This window comes from Littorina saxatilis, linkage group LG11 (genome assembly GCF_037325665.1).
Source record: "Littorina saxatilis isolate snail1 linkage group LG11, US_GU_Lsax_2.0, whole genome shotgun sequence".
NCBI lineage: Eukaryota > Metazoa > Mollusca > Gastropoda > Littorinimorpha > Littorinidae > Littorina > Littorina saxatilis.
In genome coordinates, this window is record NC_090255.1 from 1975309 (window position 1) to 1997667 (window position 22359).

The window sequence follows — 22359 nt, forward strand, 5'->3', positions numbered from 1 at the left end:
AACCTTTTCTTGAACATATATGGGGTTATATCTCAAGATTGAGATTAGAATTACACATTTATGCAAGTGGAATAAAAGATCGTATGTGTTTTGTCAACACACGGACTTGTTTCTTGATATTTGAGAAAAGTTCAAATTGTTCGACTACTCGGGTAAATTGAACAGGGCAAAGTTCAAATTAGCCAAACTCATTTGCATAGGTATCTAGCCCAAGCCGACTATCTTTCATTGCTGCCAGAGTTTTCCTCGTGTCTTCTTTAGACCATTGTTCATGACTGTAAGACCAAAGAGTAGATATATTGCAATTTTCTAACATCAATACTCAAACAGTTAGACATTCAGCGACATTCAGCTAAAATATTCTAAACGTTCTCACCTGCCACTCGCTGTTAGTTGTTGCGCAATTTTTTCTTCTGTAATTTGTAAACCACATTGACAATCACCAGTAACGTAAAAGAACTGTGACATGAAAAAAATTGTTGTACGAACTATTCAAATATTCGCCTGGCCTTTGTTCAATTTACCCCCCCCCCCCTCTTTCCCTATATTTGCGTGCCTTCTGCTCCAAACATCCCGGAGTCGACGCGTCCAAATCTAAGACGCTTCTTTTGGAACCTCGATCTCGTCCAAAGCCTCGTGAAACCTTTGACGTCAACGCTAAGAAACGTCACTCTAAAAACGGTTTCCATAATGACGTTTGTCTCAGTAACTCTGGCATCATGAGCAGTGGAAATTCAGGTCCTTGCCAGATTAGTTTCACACCACACACACACACACACACACACACACACACACACACACACACACCCCCCTCCCCCCCCCCCCCCCCCCCCACCGTAGTCCGGCCCTGCACACACACAGACACACACACACACACAGACACACACACACAGACACACACACAAACACATACACCCCCCCCTCCCCCCGCCCCGTAGTCCGACCCTGCACACACACAGACACACACACACACACACACACACACACATACACACACACACACACACACACACACACACACACACACACACACACACACAAACACACACACACTTAATTGTGTATAACTTCGTATTTCTATCTCAGGCATTTAAATCTCTGCTTCAGGACTGATTCCAGTTCCCAGAACCTACCTGCAGGATTTCAAAGACGTGTATGTGACGGCCAGTGGAGCCAGCTTTTTCGAGGCAGTTGTGCCGCCGGCATCAGCTGACGTCATTCTCTCCTTCCACGCTGCGCATTATTTGTCTAAGCCGTAAGTCATTATTCTTCGTAAGTAATTTGTTTGGCAATTGAACAGGCAGAAAGGTCCTTGTTTTGGTGTAACTTTTTTGGCAATTATACAGACAAATAGGTCCTTGTTATGGTGTTAATTGTTTAGCAATTATACAGGCAGGTAGATCCTTGTTATGGTGTTACTTGTTTAGCAATTTTACAGGCAGGTAGATCCTTGTTATGGTGTTATTTGTTTGGCAATTATACAGGCATGCAGGTCCTTATTATGGTGTTAATTGTTTGGCAATTATACAGGCAGGTAGGTCCTTGTTCTGGTGTTAATTGTTTGGCAATTATACAGGCAGGTAGGTCCTTGTTATGGTGTTAATTGTTTGGCAATTATACAGGCATGTATGTCCTTATTATGCTGTTAATTGTTTGGCAATTATACAGGCAGGTAGGTCCTTGTTATGGTGTTAATTGTTTAGCAATTTTACAGGCAGGTAGATCCTTGTTATGGTGTTACTTGTTTAGCAATTTTACAGGCAGGTAGATCCTTGTTATGGTGTTACTTGTTCAGCAATTTTACAGGCAGGTAGATCCTTGTTATGGTGTTACTTGTTTAGCAATTTTACAGGCAGGTAGATCCTTGTTATGGTGTTACTTGTTTTGCAATTTTACTGACAGATACTCGTAGGTCCTTGTTATGGTGTAAATTGTTCGTAAATTGTTCGTCCAATAAAAAACCGACAGTTCGATGTTCTGTTAGTATTTTCATCTGCCACTTGATAGGCCAATAGTTGGATCTTTTGGTGTTTCATGTTCAGAAAGTTTCTTTCAACCCTTCACCACATGAGTTTAAGGCGATGTGAGGCACTAAAATTACCAAAATTAAACTTGGAGAATACATGGAATAACTTTGTTTTCTGGGTAGTTATTCAAGTGACTGATAAAAATAAAGGAATAATTTGCGAATACTAAAGGACATAGACTGCCGTTGCTTTGGAAACTGGCATAAACAGCGCCATATTGGATTTCTAGGAAACGGTTTTACAGCGACATCATCAATCAGAAATGCATGATATTTGGCACAATGATACACATGACTTATATCTACAATCATATAGAACGATTTCTTTACTAAAGACTACAGTTGAATCTAAATTAGTTTTTGTAATAAGGATGAATATGTGGTTAGAAATTCATTGATCCTTATTACAAAAATTAATTTAAATTCAACTGTAGTCTTTAGTCAAAAAGTCGTTCTATATGATTTCAGATATAAGTCATGTGTATCATTGTGCCAAATATCATGCATTTCTGATTTATGATGTCGCTGTAAAACCGTTTCCTATAAATCCAATATGGCGGCTGTTTCCATAGCAACGGCAGTCTGTGAACAATAATATTCACAATTTTTTCATTTATTTGTATAAGTCACTTGAATAATAACCCAGAAAACTAGGTTATTCCACGTATTAACCAAGTTAAACTTTTACTGCCGCACATTGCCTTAATTCCAAAAACCTCAGTGCTGGTTTCAATGAATCCAGAAGTTTGAAATTTCGCGACTGAAAAAAATTAAATTTTCTCTTCTTCGCTCTAAATAAGACTGCTCCACAATTGAACATACTTTCTGTAAACAGTCTTGAGCACTGTGTGACATACTATAACGTTCTATAAGCACAAGTAGCATGCATGGTAAACACGTTTTAGTGGGTACCATGTGTCACAGTGTTCACAACTGGTTACAAAAAGAGTGTTCAAAAGTGAAACACTTACATTAAGAATTTGTTTTATGTAACAGACAGTTCATGACACTCAAAACTTTTTTTTTCTCACCCCAAAATCCCATATACTACTTTTTCTCATACGCTGTGACATATTTTTAGTGCTGATCAATAAAGAGTTGTTTACTTTGGTACGAATGTTCTTTCAGGGTGACGAAGTTTCAGGACTCCATTCACCGTTACCCAAACGCCACGCCGCAGGAAAGCCGCTTGGTGGCAGCACAGGCTGCTGAGGACTGGGAGACGTTTCTCCTTCACCGTGCCAAGGAGCTCAGATCGGGTACAACATTTAATTCATTATACTACTACTACTATTACAACTACTACTACTACTTCTACAACTACCACCACCACCACCACCACCACCACTACTACTGCTACTACTACTACTACTACTACTGCTACTACTACCACCACCACCAACACTACTACTACTACTACTACTCTCACTACTACAACTACTACTACTACTATCGCTTCCACTGCTGCAACAACAACTATAAAAACAATGGTAGATTTATTGCTGTGCTTTTTGTGAAAAAAATGGGTGTTAAAAAGTATGTGTATTTAATCACCGAAGATGTTATATTTCACGTAGACATATTATGAGAAAAGTCTAACACCTAGCTGCTTTGTGTGGTTGGACGAAGATTGTGACATGTGCTCTTATCTAGTTAGTGTAAATTCGTGGACAGAAGTTTAACATGATCGTTAACATGAGTAGAAAATCATATTTAATGACGCTTTTGTTCCAACTGAAATTTGATGCAGGGGCTTTCCAAAAAACGTAGTTTAATGTTACCGTTACTTTTACTGCTATGATGAGGACAAGAAGTTTTTATTTTTAAATGACGTCATATGTGACGACAGAAATAAACATTGAAGGTGTCTCAAAGACGTTTTTAGGTCGAGCCACAACGGAGCACACTGTGTTGTTTTTCTGTTATTTCCTATGGAAGTTGTTATCGTCAGGAGGAATTCTGGTTGTTGGCCTGGCGGCCGACGACTCACAGAATCAAGTGACTGGTATCCGCCATTGGGCCCAGCAGCCGGAAGAGGACATGTTGAACATGTGGCGCCGCATGCGCGATGACGGAAAAATCACACAGGTCAGCTGTCTTTGACTAAGTCTGTACTACGGGGTTGCAATTCAGTTTGGAAGCTTAAACAATAAATAGCGAGTTTGTTCATCCAAGTGGTGATTAAGAAAATCAAATTTTCTTGAACAGATTTAAAAAGTATTGCATTGTGTGTGTTTTTATATTTACTATTTCCTGAATCCAAAAATATATACATAAGTTGGGCTTGGATCAAAAACAATCTCACAATTAAAAAAAATCATTTGTCATCATTTTCACGAGTTTTCATTCATAACCAGCTGGAAAACAAAAAACACTGTTCATATAGTAAAAGCCAATCAGGCTGATTGTTGATGTGTGGAACCATCGCTGCTTTGGATTTGTGAACACCAACCTTGTTGTGAATATAATTTTTCAGGAAGAGTTTGTGACACCAACTTTGATGTGAATATTATTTTTCAGGAAAAGTTTGTGACACCAACTTTGAGGTGAATATTATTTTTCAGGAAAGGTTTGTGACACCAACTTTGATGTGGATATTATTTTTCAGGAAAGTTTGTGACACCAACTTTGATGTGGATATTATTTTTCAGGAAAGTTTGTGACACCAACTTTGATGTGGATATTATTTTTCAGGAAAAGTTTGTAACACCAACTTTAATGTGGATAATATTTTTCAGGAAGAGTTTGTGACACCAACTTTGATGTGAAAAATATTTTTCAGGAAGAGTTTGTGAATGCCAACCTAGATGTGCATATCATTTTTCAAGAAGAGTTTGTAAACACGATTTTTGATGTGAATATTTTTGTCAGGAAGAGTTTGTGAACATCAACTTTGATGTGAATATTTTTTTCAGGAAGAGTTTGTGAACACCAACATGGATCGCTGCACAAAGTACCTGGATGAGTGCACAGCGCCGTTCAAGGGAAGCAAACCTGCTGTGACCAAACATGGGCTACAGCTCGAGTCTGCTAAACTGGTCAGAGAGCCGTGCTTGGCTCGGCTTGCTTGGAGAAAGAGACTTGACGAGGGTGTGTATGATCAATGTTGTCCCAACAGTGTCCCAAGTTAAGACATCCCGTGACAAATTAACTCCGTCTGCCACCGGTCCGCCATTTGAATATATGATAATGTCTCTTAAACATTTAAATACAATATACGGTACGGTGGTGCAGCTGATTGTGCAAAGTTTCCACGCTCTTAACTTCAACACGTTGTGTACGATCAATAGTGTTGTTTTTACACATAATCAAGTTAAATGTTATAACATAGAGGGGGAATCGAAATGAGGATCGTGATGTATGTGTGTGTGTGTGTGTGTGTGTGTGTGTGTGTGTGTGTGTGTGTGTGTGTGTGTGTGTGTGTGTGTGTGTGTGTGTGTGTGTGTGTGTGTGTGTGTGTGTGTGTGGATCGGTTCCAAGAAAACTACTAGACCGATCTTCATGAAACTTTACATGAGATTTTCTAAGTATGATATCCCCAGACCATTTTTTATATTTAGTCAAGTTTTGACTAAATATTTTAACATCGAGGGGGAATCGAAACGAGGGTCGTGGTGTATGTGTGTGTGTGTGTGTGTGTGTGTGTGTGTAGAGCGATTCAGACTAAACTACTGGACCGATCTTTATGAAATTTGACATGAGAGTTCCTGGGTATGAAATCCCCGAACATGTCTTTGATGACGTCATATCCGGCTTTTCGTGAAAGTTGAGGCGGCACTGTCACGCCCTCATTTTTCAACCAAATTGGTTCAAATTTTGGTCAAGTAATCTTCGACAAAGCCCGGGGTTCGGTATTGCATTTCAGCTTGGTGGCTTAAAAATTAATTAATGACTTTGGTCATTAAAAATCGGAAAATTGTAAAAAAAAAAAAAAAATTTATAAAACGATCCAAATTTACGTTTATCTTATTCTCCATCATTTGCTGATTAAAAAAACATATAAATATGTTATATTCGGATTAAAAACAAGCTCTGAAAATTAAATATATAAAAATTATTATTAAAATTAAATTGTCCAAATCAATTTAAAAACACTTTCATCTTATTCGTTGTCGGTTCCTGATTCCAAAAACATATAGATATGATATGTTTGGATTAAAAACACGCTCAGAAAGTTAAAACAAAGAGAGGTACAGAAAAGCGTGCTATCCTTCTTAGCGCTACTACTACCCCGCTCTTCTTGTCAATTTCACTGCCTTTGCCATGAGCGGTGGACTGACGATGCTACGAGTATACGGTCTTGCTGAAAAATGGCATTGCGTTCAGTTTCATTCTGTGAGTTCGACAGCTACTTGACTAAATATTGTATTTTCGCCTTACGCGACTTGTTCTTTTCTCCGATAACTGTCTTTGATGACGTCATATCCGGCTTTTTTTAAAAGTTGAGGCGGTACTGTCACGCTCACATTTTTCAACCAATTTGGTTGAAATTTTGGTCAAGTAATCTTCGACGAAGCCCGGACTTTGGTATTGCATTTCAACATGGAGGCTTAAAAATTAATTGATGAGTTTGGTCATTAAATATCTGAAAATTGTAATTAAAATATTTTTTTTATAAAACGACCCAAAAGCTATTTCATCTTGTTTTTCGTCGTTTTCTGATTCTAAAAACATATAAAAAGATTATATTTCGATTAAAAACAAGCTCTGAAAATTAAATATATAAAAACTATGATTAAAATTAAATTTCCGTAATCAATTTAAAACCAATTTCATCTTATTCTTTGTCAGTTCCTGATTCCACAAACATATTTATACAACTCCTGCAATGCAACCGAGGGGTGGATTAAATCTAGTTGATTATTTTTAGACAAGTGAGAAATTAGAACGAACTACTTTGATTACACCAAAAATCACACGTGGATTATTCGAAGTAAGAATAAAGAGGGCTAAAAAATAATCAACACTAGAATTTATTTTTAGAACATTTGAAACCTAGACGATTGGACCCTGTTGCGGAAGAATACGTACAACGTTGACTCAAAACTGTAACAACAATGGCTGACGTGTATGAAGTACACGCATACCTCGCCAGGTTTGTGAATAGTCGACAGACGATGCCATTTGCTTTGTGTGTGTTTTTGTTGTTGCTTACTGTACGTGTAAAATCCAGTTCTTTAACAGGCAACAAACCTTGCAAATTTCCAGAAGCTGCAATCTGAAGCGACCTATCTCTGATTCTAGCAGACGATCTCTCCAATGTTTAACACAAAATCAGCAAACTCTCCTGTCACATAGAACGTCCATTATATTCACGACTTTTTTCCGTGACCTTTCGGATTTCATGGGGGCTGCCATTTTGGTTTTGATGCGCTTCCTTTTCCGGTTTACGTATTTTCCGGTTTAACATAGCATTTGCGTTTTTTGTCAGAAGAGTGATATTTGGTTATGAAGGAAGTCAAGTCCGCCATTACCTGCCACCTCAGTTGAGTGTTTACTTTGAACTTATACTTGAACCGTAACAGTGTGTAGCCAGTTCACAAGACCTGTTCATCTTCCTACCAGTTCCAACTGTTGTTATCAATGGGTCGCGCAGCTGGAGGAAGTGTTTATTTCCATTCGGAGCCCAACTTCAGTTCAAAACCAGTCAAAAACTGGCCTTGACATTCCCACATTACGATACCCTTGAATGACATTAGATCTACGTCGTTTCCGCTTGCCAAAATCCCACATGTTACATGTCTGCTCTTCGAGTTGTTTGGAACTTAGTTCGAGTATTTTCTCGAACGTAACTTTTGACCCAGCTGTCAGGTAGGCATCATGAATTAGACGTACACTAACACTGGCAGTTATAAATCATGTTGTGCAAAAGACTCTAAAGAAGTAGTACATTGTGGAAAATCGGGAATGCTTTCTCAGTTTGTGCACCCTGGCAACATTTAGCAGGAGAAAAAAAATGCATATGCCTTCCTCTGCAAAAGTCGCGCGAAGAATGCTGAACGGGCAGCGACGACTAGCTGTTCTTCTTCAAAGTAATAAACTACCCCCCAAACCCTGCAAGTTTGTGCGATTTACTTTGTGGACATGAAGCCAGCGGAGGACTCAGGAATGCCCACTTAATTCCTTGATTGTACTTCCGTCACAAGAACTAAAAGAACATTCAATGTTCGTTAAATCTGTGGATCAAGTGACTCACGAAGCGGAGGAAAAGAAAATCACCGGCAGATCTGTACAAGATGTTGAATTCTGCCAGGGAAACGAAGCCGCCCTCACGGCAGAGAAGTCTCCGCCTACGAAAATCAGTAGATCCAGAGCAAGGTAAACATACGTTTTCCAAAGCTTGTTCACAAACACACACACACACACACACACGTACACAAACACACACACGCTCACACCATCACACACACACACATGAAAGAGATGGAATAGCTGATCGAATGATGACAATGTTGATTGATAAGTATTTTTTGGTGCGGTGAACTTGAGGCTATATTGTTCTATCAATCCATCGATATATTTTACACTTTCACCCCAGAAATGAAGCACGTGTACACATATTGAACAAAAGAATCATTTTAAGCTTTCATTGGCATTGTTTCCTTTTTTTGCAGACATGTTGGCAGGAAGTGAGTGTTTCACCCCACTCTTGCAAGGTAGGTTGATCACTGATGACAAGTTCTGATTGTTTTTCCTTTTTAAACGGATGACAATCCGTACTCTGCAGATGGATCTAACCGAGATGGATCTAACCGATACACGGAAGCAACATTGGGAACAAACTGTTATTCAATCTGTGAATATTTCATGTGTGAGGGGTATAACTGCAAGTAGCCTACGTTCGCTAATGTAGAGAAATAATTTTTGACTCAAACTTCAAGTTAAATTGTTTCTGCTGTCAGAGCCATCTTTCTGAAGGAACAATATTTTACATGCCACTGGATTGTTGTATATTCCTTCTTATTTTGCAATGACAGGCTCAGCTTTCATTTGATTGTAATGTGTTTCTTATTTGAAGTGTTGTATCATAAAAGCTCTGTAGAAGTGTTGCACTTGTTTTGCAGACTGCATTAGGCGTGGTACCTATTGCACACACCCACACACCCCCCACCCTGCCTATTTATCTAAAACACCCACCCACACACATACACAGGGTGCTGACAAAGGATTTTTTTTCCATTCTCCTTCAGGCCATCGCTTAATTTCTTGCAGACTGCACTGAGGAGCAATGGACGTTTGAGCAGCTCCTAAACCTGGGGCACACAAGCCACAAGGTAAATAAGGTATCAGTATATGAACAAATGTTTTCCCTTTGATTTTTATCGCATCATTTTTTCATAAAACTCTGTAAATTGTGGCAATTACACATTATGCCAATAACATTATTATGAAGAATGAAGATTTTCAACTTATCATTGAAGAAATGAAATCAAGCATTTTTGTTCATTCTGTATTTGATTATTATTTTCCAGTCTTTGGGTTGGCATAGTGGGTGAAATAAGGGTGAGGAGTGTCGGTTGGTGTTATTTTTTAGGTCTTGGTGATGTAATATTTTCCCTATGGTATTATTCATGGTTATCATAGTGCAGATTCCAGGGAAACGGTTTTTTGAACAGCCTCTTAAACTGAAAAGCTACAAGGTCAACAACATAAACAGGTTACTGGTGTCTCGGGCATTGATGTTTTTAAAAAGATTTGCACAGCAATTTTTGTGTGTGTAAAGAGATAATGAAAATAAAGCATAACAACTTTTATATTTTTGAAGTGGAATTAAATGTTTTCATTTTTTTATTTTGAAGTGTTTTTGTATGCAGGTTTTATTGGATGGGTGGGGGTGGTTTTGATGGTTCTGATTTATTATGATGTAAGGGTGTTTTTTTTCCTTAATTATTTATTTAATTGGTTTATGCAGACTTCATGGCAGCCACTGACCTGACGATATGACAGCCATGAATATCGAACGCAGAAGAAGAAAAAGAAGAAGACAGTCTAACGGGAAAATAATTCTGGTATGCTCATAATGTCTATGCCAGTTAAAAAAAAGTCATGAATTGAAGTTTACCCAGGTTAGACATTAGCATGTCGTAATTGTGACAATGAATGTATCCGTAAACGCACCAAGAGACTTACTTAGAAAAATTGAAGTCATGCATCGTCAATATGACTACAATCACAAACTGAATAAGGGGAAATCATGTCAATTTGGTGGTCTGGATCATCAGCTGTTGCTCATTCGCTATAATGGTCTACTTGACAAAGCCTGTCTTCATGTGCTTCTTTGTTTCTTTATACCTAGTGTAGACAACATGTAGGCGTTTGCAGACTGTTTATTGTATTGCTGTTGTTTGTTTGTGAGTAAAACTATGGTGTGACTTCAATTGTTTGAAATTTGTTGTGTATGTTCTACTTTGTGTAAGGTGTTTCTCCATGCCCCCAGAAGAACCGACATTATATTAAAACCTTCATACCCTGAAAATACTTGCATACTAGATGTTGTTTCTTATTGTAATGATTGGGGACAGGCAAGCTCTTAAATTGTGCAAGCCTTCAGAAAACTGTCAAGTCTGATTTGCTAGAACAAGCGATATTAACACGTTATTAAGATGCATATTTGACTAAATATGTGCAGGAACTACTTCAGCAGATTCATATGGCCAGTCTCACAATGCAAGGAAGGTGAGTAAATTGAATTATGTCTTTCCCACCTGTTCTGTGTTTAGTGTCAGCCGTGATTGCCTGATGAGAATTTGAAAACATGTTGCTAACTAACATGAACCCAACCATGAAACGTGATGTAGGTGAGTAGCCCATCTAGAAAAACGAACCTGTTCTAATTCCGAATTAGAACAGGTTCTTTTTTCTGGATGGGCTACTCACCTACATCATGTTTTAAGGTTGGGTTCATGTTAGTTAGCAACATGTTTTCACATAGAAAATGGTGGGCACCCGAACAAATATCTGCACATTACAATGAAGTCTTACTTTGTGATCTGATGGTTTAATAACCCCCCCCCCACCCCCAAGAAGAAGCTCACATAACTACCAACTACACAATTTCATTACAGAATCAAACAATGGGAAGAATCAGGATTCAGCAGTGCTAGGTCGTTGAGGGGGATAGCTATCACTGGGCAATCTGCAATGAATAGTTGAGGTTTTCACGGACATTAACAAAATCCGGTAACCTACGGACAGTAAATTTCACAGGGAAGGGAACAAGAACGTCAAAAATGGAAAAGTATGTTTTTTCTTTCAAACCATTGATAGAGCTCTGAAGCTTCACACAAGTTTTGCAGAGAGAGCACTCGGCCTATTCATTTTTGGCACTAAAACATGCGCACACACAAAAAGAAAGTTTTTAAAAAGTGGCGCCGATGTATTCTCACACTCACAGCCTTAGAATATTGCAGTTTGTATGTTACCAAATTGAGGCATGATTTTACTCCATGCAATTACCTGACCAAATCTCCGACAGTCGGGCAAACTTCTTACAAGTCGGATTGGGCCTTCAATCAAATACTCAGAAACCAGCAGCTACTGTAAGTAATACTAGTTTTGTTGTTATTTTTTACAGCTTGTACTGAATGTGTTTTCTTTTATCTCCTCAGAATCGAGTCAGCCAGGGAAAGACCATTGAGAGGGAGAGCGCACAGTAAAGCATATATGGCATGCACTTCGGTGGACCAGTGCCATCATCTTTATAACAAGAGATGCAGATCATATTTTCTTATGTTTAAGTATAGCTGTTAGCAAAAGTATTTGACGATTCTTCGGTACGACTTTCGTGTTTAATCCTATTAGCTTGTGCACAGCCCCAAAATCTGTTTTATTTTGATTTATCATTTATAGTTTGAAATTTTTTTTAATGGAATTAGTCCAAATGTAAATACATCTAAGGTTGCAATATTGTTTTCTTGTATATACCCTTAAAACTACCTCTTCGTGTAAACAAAATTTAATTGTAAAAAGAAGTGTTTGTTCAAGGGAGATAATTTGAAGCAATTTTTTTTTTTAAATCAGTAAAACTGCGTAGTGACATTCTCAATTAAATGAAAAGAATAAGGAATAAAGGTATACACACAGGTTGTACCCATTTTCTTGATTGCACTGCTTTTAAGTAGAACGCTTTTTTTCTCAGAATTATTTTACAAATAAAATTCAAGGGAGGCAATTGATATGATAAAAAGGAAGAATTTTTCTTTTCTTAGAATACTGTACACATTTAGTAAAGTATAATTTACAAGACAAAACACAGGGTTTTTTTCTGTGCCTACTACTTGACAAGAGAACCACGAGATTTGTGCAGATTATTTAAAATTTTCTGTACAGTATATTTTACAAAGACAGATCAATACAATATCTATAATTTTGTAATAGATGTTTACAATTTGTGGGTATGTTTTTTTGACTCACATGCGAAGCAAAAGTGAGTCTATGTACTCACCCGAGTCGTCCGTCCGTCCGTCCGTCCGTCCGGAAAACTTTAACGTTGGATATTTCTTGGACACTATTCAGTCTATCAGTACCAAACTTGGCAAGATGGTGTATGATGACAAGGCCCCACAAAACATACATAGCATCTTGACCTTGCTTCAAGGTCAAGGTCGCAGGGGCTATAAATGTTGTCTAAAAAACAGCTATTGTTCACATTTTTCCCATTTTCTCTGAAGTTTTTGAGATTTGATAACTCACCTATATATGATATATAGGGCAAAGTAAGCCCCATCTTTTGATACCAGTTTGGTTTACCTTGCTTCAAGGTCAAGGTCACAGGAGCTCTTCAAAGTTGGATTGTATACATATTTTGAAGTGACCTTGACCCTGAACTATGGAAGATAACTGTTTCAAACTTAAAAATTATGTGGGGCACATGTTATGCTTTCATCATGAGACACATTTGGTCATATATGATCAAGGTCAAGGTCACTTTGACCCTTATGAAATGTGACCAAAATAAGGTAGTGAACCACTAAAAGTGACCATATCTCATGGTAGAAAGAGCCAATAAGCACCATTCTACTTCCTATGTCTTGAATTAACAGCTTTGTGTTGGATGACCTTGGATGACCTTGACCTTGGGTCAAGGTCACATGTATTTTGGTAGGAAAAATGTGTAAAGCAGTTCTTAGTGTATGATGTCATTGCTAGGTTTAGCTGAAGGTCAAGGTCATGTAAAGGTCAAGCATGTGAGTCGTATGGGCTTTTCCCTTCTTGTTTTTAAATCAACAGTTCGGATAGCCACAACAAGTGTGTTTGTCTTGTGATTTGAGAGCTTTAGCACTGGATGCTTAGAATCCTCTTGATCATTTACTTCAGTAGGTTAAGCCACCTTCTCCAAAATCTTCTCTCCTATTCTGTGCTTACTACAGTGGGTTTGACAAGAGAACCACGAAATTTGTTTTTTTACATATGTTGCTTTTATTCTGTACACTTTAATATTTTAATCCTATGTGCACATTTTTTTTTTAACTGTGTTTTTTTTCTTTTTTTTTCCTGTATTCAAAGTGTGTATGGAAACCACAACCTGTCACAGCAGTATTATTAATCTGGATCTCCCTGCTAAGAACGTAATTAACAGAACGTGTGCATGTAGCTAAAGAACTTAAAAAGAATTTCTGCTACTTCACTCAAAATACGTCCATCCTCACACTCATATTTTCTTAAAATAATATTTGTTCATACAAACATGTTTGCGAATTATTCAATTTTGCGTAAAATATTCAATTACGATTTCTTTGTGTGTTGCAAAATTATGTAATAAAATTATGCAAGATCAAATTCAAAACAGCAATAAAGCTGCTGACGGCAGAATACCTCTGTTGACTTCTCTATCTGTTGGGTCAAACTATGCCACAGACATGTTTCTTCTAGTAGCTCAATATCATGTGATACAGTCTGAAAGACAGAACAACGCAATAACCTTTTTTTGTGTAGATTCGATTGACTTTTTCCTGAAATAAAATATTCATGAAGCGGGTTCTGACTGAGTTAATATATTTCTGGAAAGCTGAACAACGCAATGCGTCTGTGACTGGTGAAGAAGCAGAGCTGGAGCTTTTTGTATTGTTTGTCGTTGGTTTTATTACACACGCACTCACATAAGGTCAACAAAATGTTGCACGTTCCTGCTTGACAAACAAATGCCTGCATACATGTGTGCACGTTCGAACGTACGAACATTCATACCTGTGCAAACAATCTACCACTTCAAGTTCAACACCCAAACCCCACACATTCCTCCAAAAGGAGTCTGAAATATAATACTGGCATTTGTTGTATTAAACGAGGACCTCAACTTCCATTGTCTAGTGCATGTGGGTCTCATGTTATACGTGTGAAACCACTTACTTAAAAAAGAAAAAAATCTTGTAAGCTTATCAACTAAAACCAAACAAAAAACGAACAGTATTATATTCTTAAACAAACTGGTTAGAATAACAGATTTAGGAGAATGCAATGCAAGGAACATCATTATCTATCGGTCGATGCTTAGATCTAGAAAAGCACCCACTTATTCCAGTATTATAGAGAAAAAAAATCCAATTGAAAAAGTTTCAGATCTAGACAAGGCAGCACTAGCAGCAATTTTAGCTAGCAAAATCGAACTTGCCCTGCAGTCATGCAAGGTCGAACCACTTTCCCTGCCTAGTGGGGGTTTGGCGGGTAGAGGGCCGGTGCTGGCACACTCGGAGTGAAACGACATGTCACCTACTTCGATAGCAAGTTCTCCGGATTTACGTGTACAAACAGCGTCCGGGTTTACCGCTTCGATTCTAAACCCTAGTTTCTCATGTTGGTAACAAACTGGCTATTTGTTTATCAGATGTGTCGTTGTTCCACATTAAATGATGCTAGAATGCAAGGTCACAATCATTTGGTTATCAAACCAGGTTGTGTTCTTTTTTTTCATCACCTTTTTCCGCGCAAACAGTTTTGCGCCATTTCTTTTGCGCAGACTGGGCGGGACAGGAAGCGGAAGCGCATCCCTATTTCTGATTGGACAATGATGCCGACGCCCACTTGACCCCCACTACAATGTCAAGGTCGGAAAGTCGTGATATGTGCAATGTTGAAATGAAGTTACCGGTCACCGTCTGAAACATTTAGTCGTTTCTTCTGAGACAATCCTTGTTCTCTTATCATCTACAGATTTACCGCAGTCTTCACCACGCGAATTCACAACAGAAGTCAGACTTTCGAACATATATACAATCTACGTAGGCAAGCACGATACGTCATGACGCCATATGATTCCTAGCATATTGACGTAATGCTAAACATCCGGTTATCCCGAGTTTTGTCCGTAATACATGTCCGTGGGGTTTTCAATGTTCGGTTATTTCCTCCCGCAGTGGGGCACTGCGGTTATGAAATTAAAGGTCCCTCCTGTTTTTGGAACCGCAGGAGCTTTCTAGTTTGCTGTTAGGTAGATTTTTGGTTCCTCTTTCCTGTCATGCTCTCTTTTTCTTCATGAATTCTTTTCTTTTTTCTGCCTTCTTGCTCATTCACCTGTATTTTTCCAAAAAATCTCTTCTCTTGCCGCTTGTCTCGCGATTCATGTATAGTTTAATCTGTTAGTGTTCTGATGTAAGTCCAGCAGTAGATAGGTTAAGCCTATTTTAACATACTGGAAACTGGTAATCTTCCAGTAGGTATTAATTTAGTTTTACTAAAGCCTGCTGGGACACAAGTAATGGGTTAGTGCATTTGTAAACAGGAATCGCTTGACAAGTGGCCCCCTTCATCCCCCCCTTCCTCGTCCTGATATGGCTCTGCGTAGTCGGCTGGACGTTAAGCAACAAATAAACAAACAAACAAAATCGGTTATTTCCGTGGCTTCATGCGGAAAGGGAACCGTCGTCTGCTATCAACGACATGGACCATTCTGGGGCCAGTTTCATAAGCCAGAAACACAGTCGACCAACTGCAGTTGTCCGAGAGAACCACAGTAATCCGACGTTATCGGGTTTCACGAACAAAATTTCAGTCGGCCGACTGCGGGTCGTCTCACCGGAAGTTGGCCAAACACGGTGATGCTCTCCCCTCAACACTGTGTTCGGCTTACTGCGGTAAACCGAAAATAAATGTAATTATCCGCACAGTCAATGGCAGAATGCTCACACTTTTTTGGATTGTGAGCCAAACCTTGTGATTGTTCTTCGAAATGTATCTATCATGACGCAGTAATCCAGGAGACAAGTCAGGGTTATGTCTTGAAGACGTCATATGGCGTAAGAGGGTTAGACGTCACGCGAAGGAATTACTGAAAGTCTCGGTCATTGTTATTTTGAGCGGGCCGAGACTTGTTTTTTCTTCGAAATCGGCCATTTCCACGTGCGAATGAGCAAACGGAAGTGGTAATGTTGCTAAATTTAGCCCTCGACTTGGCCATTCGGATTACTGTACAGTCGGTCGACTGCGGTTGTCCGCGGGTGACGGTGATTCGCTCATGAAACGCGCTTTTCGGTGACCCGGCGATCAACCACAGTCCATCGACTGGGCAGTCGATCGACTGTCAGTCGGTTCACTGCTATCTTATGAAACTGGCCCCTGGTCCTTGTTGCTGACAAAAACATGATTTTAACACAGAATGTAATGTCAGAATAGCTATATAAACGCTATTGTGTTTTAATCGTAGCAATGGGGTCCGATATTTAGACCAGACAAGTATAATGCCGACGAGTCGGAGACTAAGAATAAAGTAAAAGAATAGGGACTATTTGAATGACGCGCATTTGACACTCTGAGTGATTAGGCTGAAATGAAATTGCGTACAAAATGTCGTCTGCATGACTGCATGTTCGACCCGTGTTGTTCGTTGTATAAATAGCTTAAACAATGACGACAACTCGTTGATTCCGCACACTCGTGAATTACCAAGCGGCTGCAAATACCCACTCGTGGTTTATTTTCCAGTAATCAACTCGTGGTCATTGTTTAAGCTCTATATATATGATATATTTCAATTAAAAACAAGCTCAGAAAGTGAAACAAAAAGAGATACAAAAAAGCGTGCTATCCGCCCAGCGCAACCACTACCGCGCTATTCTGGGTAGTCAATTTCACTGCCTTTGCCCAGAGCGGTGGACTGACGATGCTACGAGTTTACGGTCTTGATGAAAAACAATACAGTGCGTTTGGTTTCATTCTAGACCTGTGAGTACGACAGCTTGACTAAATGTTGTATTATCGCCTTACGCGACTTGTTCATTCTTATCTAGGAATGAACTGTCACTTCAGTGATTTTAGCAACCTCCTTTCAAATGTTTGTATTGCAACAGATACCTCTTGAAGCCACAATGTGTGTGTGTGTGTGTGTGTGTGTGTGTGTGTGTCTGTGTCTGTGTGTGTCTGTGTCTGTGTCTGTGTCTGTGTGTCTGTCTGTCTGTCTGTCTCTCTGTCTCTCTGTCTGTCTGTCTGTCTGTCTCTGTCTGTGTTTGTGTTTTTGCGTGTCACAGTATGTCTGTCTGTGTGTTGGCGTGTGTCTATCTGCGTATTATTTTTCTTTATTTTTTTTAGACGGCGTAGACGACCGAGAAACCTGGGCGAAGACAATAGGTGAACACCACCGTTGCTGGGCGTCGTGGAACTTCATCCGGGCACTTTCAGACCAGCGCAGTAGCGACGAGAAGGAGGCTCTGGTCGATGAATTGTTCTCGCGTATTGAGAAGAAAGTTGCCGATACGCACCCAGACGATTACATGAGCGATCATCTCATTACCTTCATTGTGGCTAGAAAGGTCTAGTCTTGTTACGGTCATACACGTTAAAAAACCGCTCGTGCAAAAAACACGAGAGTACGTGGGAGTTTTAGCCCATGAACGCAGGAGATGAAGAAGAAGTAACTCCCACGTATTCCCTCCTCCGTTTTCTTCTATCTGGAAACGATATAGAAGGGGTGTTTATTCGCACCAACCACCCATCAACCGAATGCAATTCCCCCAGCAACCAGCAAGAATCCTTGATAGCTTATGGGGGAGCACTCATAGTTTTTAAGAATCAAAATACAAGAAATATTATTATTCAGAACGTTTAATTGTTGACAAAACAAGACATTCACAAGTACATCAACCCACTGGTCTTTACAGCGAATAATATAATAATAATAATTCTCTTTATTTATATAGCGCCTTATCCGAAGTTCAAAGCGCTTTTATGCCGTGTGAGTTGGAATTTTTTACACAATATATCACGCATTCACATCGACCAGCAAACCTCAAGCCTGTTAGGCGAATGTTCACCTTTCGCGGCCTTTATTCCAAGTCACACGGGTATTTGATGGACATTTTTATCTATGCCTATACAATTTTGCCAGGAAAGACCCTTTTGTCAATCGTGGGATATTTAACGTGCACACCCCAATATAGTGTACACAAATAGGATAAACAAATAACAATTGAAACAAGTAGAAGTAAGCCTACTCAACCTGCACAAAATGTACTCCTCCTTTTCCTATTTTACGACAATTTATTAAGCATTTAAAGCAATTGCTTTTTCAAAAGTGACTGCAGTCCTACTGCGCGGTAACATAATTACACCACAGGGTCCGGCTTCATAAGAAGCCTGAAAAATGAGTTCCGTTGTCTCAAAAAGGTGCAATGTTTTGACAGCAAAGTGTCTCATGACATAGTATGTGTAGTCAAAAACAATAAAGTCCTCACATTTAGTATTGTACATTCTCTGGACAACTGCAACTTAAGGGGGGGGGGGATAATCGCCCAGTGTCAGACACAAAGTGACAGTTGCCCAACTCATTTTTTTCATTTTAAAGGCACAGTAAGCCTCCCGTAAACCATCACTGAGCTCCCCGAGCCTCTACATACAGTGCAAGCATACTTCCATTTGAACGCTCACCGAACGGGAACATCCTGGCTGCTTTCTGTCAAGAGCGAGACATTTTCAAATAATTTATTTTCGTTTACTATGCGAACGGACAATCAGGCGCCTCGTTTTGGTGCTAAACCTAACTGTTAAAATCTAAATGATAAATTGACAGCTTGTTACACAAACATTCTTAAATCATAAAAGAATTCTTTTTTCATCAAGACAAGACCAGTACAATTCGAAGTTTTGAAAGTTTGAAAAAAGAAAAGCCCGGAAACGTGTCACGCAAAACGTATTTCTCGTAGCAAACGACGGTTTTGCCTAGCGCCAGTTCCTCTGAACCGGCAACCGCCACCGCTCTAGTTCGCAGCCGTTTGTTGTGTTTTAGATTCAGATAAGCTTACAGCGAGTCACATTGAAATCACAAACTGACGACTAACTTGTGAAAAAAAGGAAACTGGATCACACGGGTTCACGATGGCTCAGGGGTAAGATAAACCACGCAAAAATAATTTCTTTCATAAATTGCTCGCTCTTTACGGAGGGCACCTAGCATGTTCGCAAGCGGTGAGTGTTTAAATGAAAGGGTGTTTTTACTGTGTGTTAAAGCCTGACAGTATCTGTGATGGTTTACGGGAGGCTTACTGTGCCTTTAAAATAATAGATTTTGCAAAAACCTAGGTTTTTTTTAGGCATGTGTTCTAAAGTCACACCTCAGGAAGTTTCTTTTACCAAAAAAATAAAAAATAAAAATTAGAAAATAAAAACAATAAAATATGGAACATAGAAAAAAAAGTTAAGGAGGCAGTTCTACCTGAGATTTTGAAAAAAATCACTTGTTTTAAGTTATTTTGATACGAAAATGCCTTAAATTTGTAATTCATTTTGAATTTGTTGTCTTTGTGCCAATGTCCTATTTCGACACTGTTGATGTGTACATTTTTGTTATTCTCATTTTGACGCGTAAAAAAGTTTGCCTTTTTCGGTTATATTTTCTAAAGTTTTATAGATACAGTGTTGAAATGTTGCACAGTCATATTGTTTCAAAACATTCTGGCGTTCAATGTGTTTGAATGTCTGAAAACCAACCACACTGTTGTAGCTGTGCCGGTGATGGTATTTTTCAACTTTTAATTTTTATACATCAATAAACTCATTTCTGCACACTATGTTTATTGTTTCTTAACATTGAATGTATGTTCTAATTTGTGACCAATTTTATGGAAATAGGATGATATAGCCTACCACCAACATTAAAATGCACCCCTTCCCAGGTAATACTGCCCTTCGCAACTTTGTAAATCACAGGGATAAATTAGGCATCAGACATTTAGCGATTTAATCAAATGTCCGATTCACAGAACTGCATGGCAGTCAAATGTCCTATCGTTTTAAATTAAGCGCAGTCATTGTTCGATAAGAACTCCATTAAGTTTTTTTTTAAATCGCCCCAATCTTAAAACTGCGAAATGACATAATGGATTGGCGTTATTGAAAAACAACACGAGTACATGCTGACGTGTTGATCAACATCAAGCCGGTCAGAGACTGCACACTACACAGACCGTCTCTGGCCGGGTTCACAGCAACAATCAATTACGTCAAGTAGCTTTTAGATATCAAACGTATATACCTACCCCATCTATATCCCCATCTACTCCTATAAAACGGGCTAATTTATGTCCACAACCAAAGCTGATATTACAGAAAAATTGATATATATATGTATAGGTTACAACACGAGTGGTTTTTTATATGGCTTGTATTTCAGTCAAGACCCAGCGGATGAATATCATCGGGAGACACGAGCCTCTGGCGAGTGGCTCTCGATTGATATTCCCGCTGGGTCTTGACTGAAATACAAGCCATATAAAAAACCACGAGTGTTGTAATCTGTATATCCCATTCTACCATCAAACACAAAGTGTAGACTACTAGCGGCACTGTTGCGATCTGTGCAGTGTAAAACAGTGTTGCCAGCGAGACTTAGCCCTTTTGCAACCTTAAACTAAGTGACCGTCGCTGAAAAAATAAAACGAATGAGTGCATCGATAAGTACGCGGTAACACTACTTTCAGACCATTTAAAAGCTTTAAGTAAAGGTTCATAAGTTGCAAGAAAGTAATGAAGTCGTATAGAAATTAATTTAGTTGAAGCGCACAATTCTTTTGTTTTGCGTTTCAGGTCGCCAGAACGGGCGAAACGGGTTTGGGACCCATTTGGCTTACTCGATTCAGAATCGATTCCACGTTGTTTTTCTCGAACGTGTGTAATTAGGCTTATTGACAGAGAAGCAAATTTTAGGGAACAAATATGTAGGTTTAGATTTAACCATTTGCTCCCTATTTGAAATGTATCTACGTGATAAACTGTTTTGCGAGTGTGTTTGCATGGATGAACTTAAACTGGTATGGGTGTGAGGAAAACGCGACCGACACGTCTGTCACCGCCGATTGATTGCATTTTGAAGGAATATGACTGGATTACGGAAAAATACACACATGTTAAGTTCTCGGATACCTTCATCGGCAATGTGGACTTACTGCAGAGCCAGGCAAAAGAGTAGACTTGCTCGCAAAACACGTGAAACAGCCGATAATTGATAGCGAAGCCCAACCGTGCCAGGTAAGGACGGTCTGACAGATTCTCAAAAGTCGTCTGCTAACGAAGCAAGGGAGGGTACTCGTGTTTTTGTTTTGGTTCGCTAGCATCAGGTTATCTTGTAAGTTGAATGTTCGTTTTTTTCGACCTGCATTGCTTTCATAATGAAAGAAACGTTTGCTTATTGCATCGCATACATCAGATCAGTTCTGAGATTCGTTTTTGCGTGCAACTGATATGGTTTTCTGAGTCGTGCAATACGATTTTGGAACTTCATACAAATGTGTCACATTGTTCGGCGCGAGCTCAAAGGTCGGGAGCAAAGTAGTTCTTCGCCCAAATCGGAATCTGCACTATCATATATTTTTTTGAGTCCATGATGTATTTATTGAGCTATAAAAATACAACATATAGACCCATACTGAAGTAACAGAGTCATGGGATATATATGACTAAGTGCCAAAAGGTGCGCACGAAAAGCGGACAAAGGGGCTAAAAAATAAAAGTTGACAAACACGACTGATATTGTGATTTTTGTTAAGACAACAGATGCTGGAACCCAATTACGAAAAGAAAAGATAAATTTACCCAAATGATTTTACAAATAACGATAATTTTGTTCGTTATATCATTCAAAACGGCACTGAGTCATAGCATTAAGGTTATCTCGCACGTTTTTAAAGCTAGGGCTTTGAAACTTGGCACACAACCAAAGTATAATGACCTCCAGGTATGGTGCACATCACATTAAACAACATTGAATTTCAAGGTCACAGCGAGGTTAAATTTCCTTTGCAAACTGGAAAATTGTCGTTGTCACGTCTTACATGTTTTAATACTAGATCAGTTAGACTTTACATACTTCACATACTTTCAGCATTTTTATAAAACCTCATTAAAAGTGACCT

The 22359-nt window shown here is 39.0% G+C and overlaps 1 protein-coding gene and 1 long non-coding RNA gene across 2 annotated transcripts in view; both read left to right on the forward strand.

Moving 5' to 3' along the window:
• LOC138979394 (uncharacterized) overlaps positions 1-20019 on the forward strand; it is a 29738-nt gene extending 9719 nt beyond the window's left edge. Inside the window, exons 4-8 of the mRNA XM_070352103.1 lie at positions 1108-1255; positions 3155-3285; positions 3978-4114; positions 4942-5116; positions 17546-20019. Coding sequence (XP_070208204.1) covers positions 1108-1255; positions 3155-3285; positions 3978-4114; positions 4942-5116; positions 17546-17772 — 818 coding nt within the window. The 3' untranslated portion in view covers positions 17773-20019. The remainder of the gene's footprint in view (positions 1-1107; positions 1256-3154; positions 3286-3977; positions 4115-4941; positions 5117-17545) is intronic.
• Positions 9225-15849, forward strand: LOC138979395 (uncharacterized). Its single transcript, XR_011460012.1, has 4 exons — positions 9225-9300; positions 9939-10035; positions 10656-10702; positions 11635-15849. It is a non-coding gene; the product is annotated as an uncharacterized lncRNA (long non-coding RNA).
• Positions 20020-22359: the final 2340 nt, after the last annotated feature.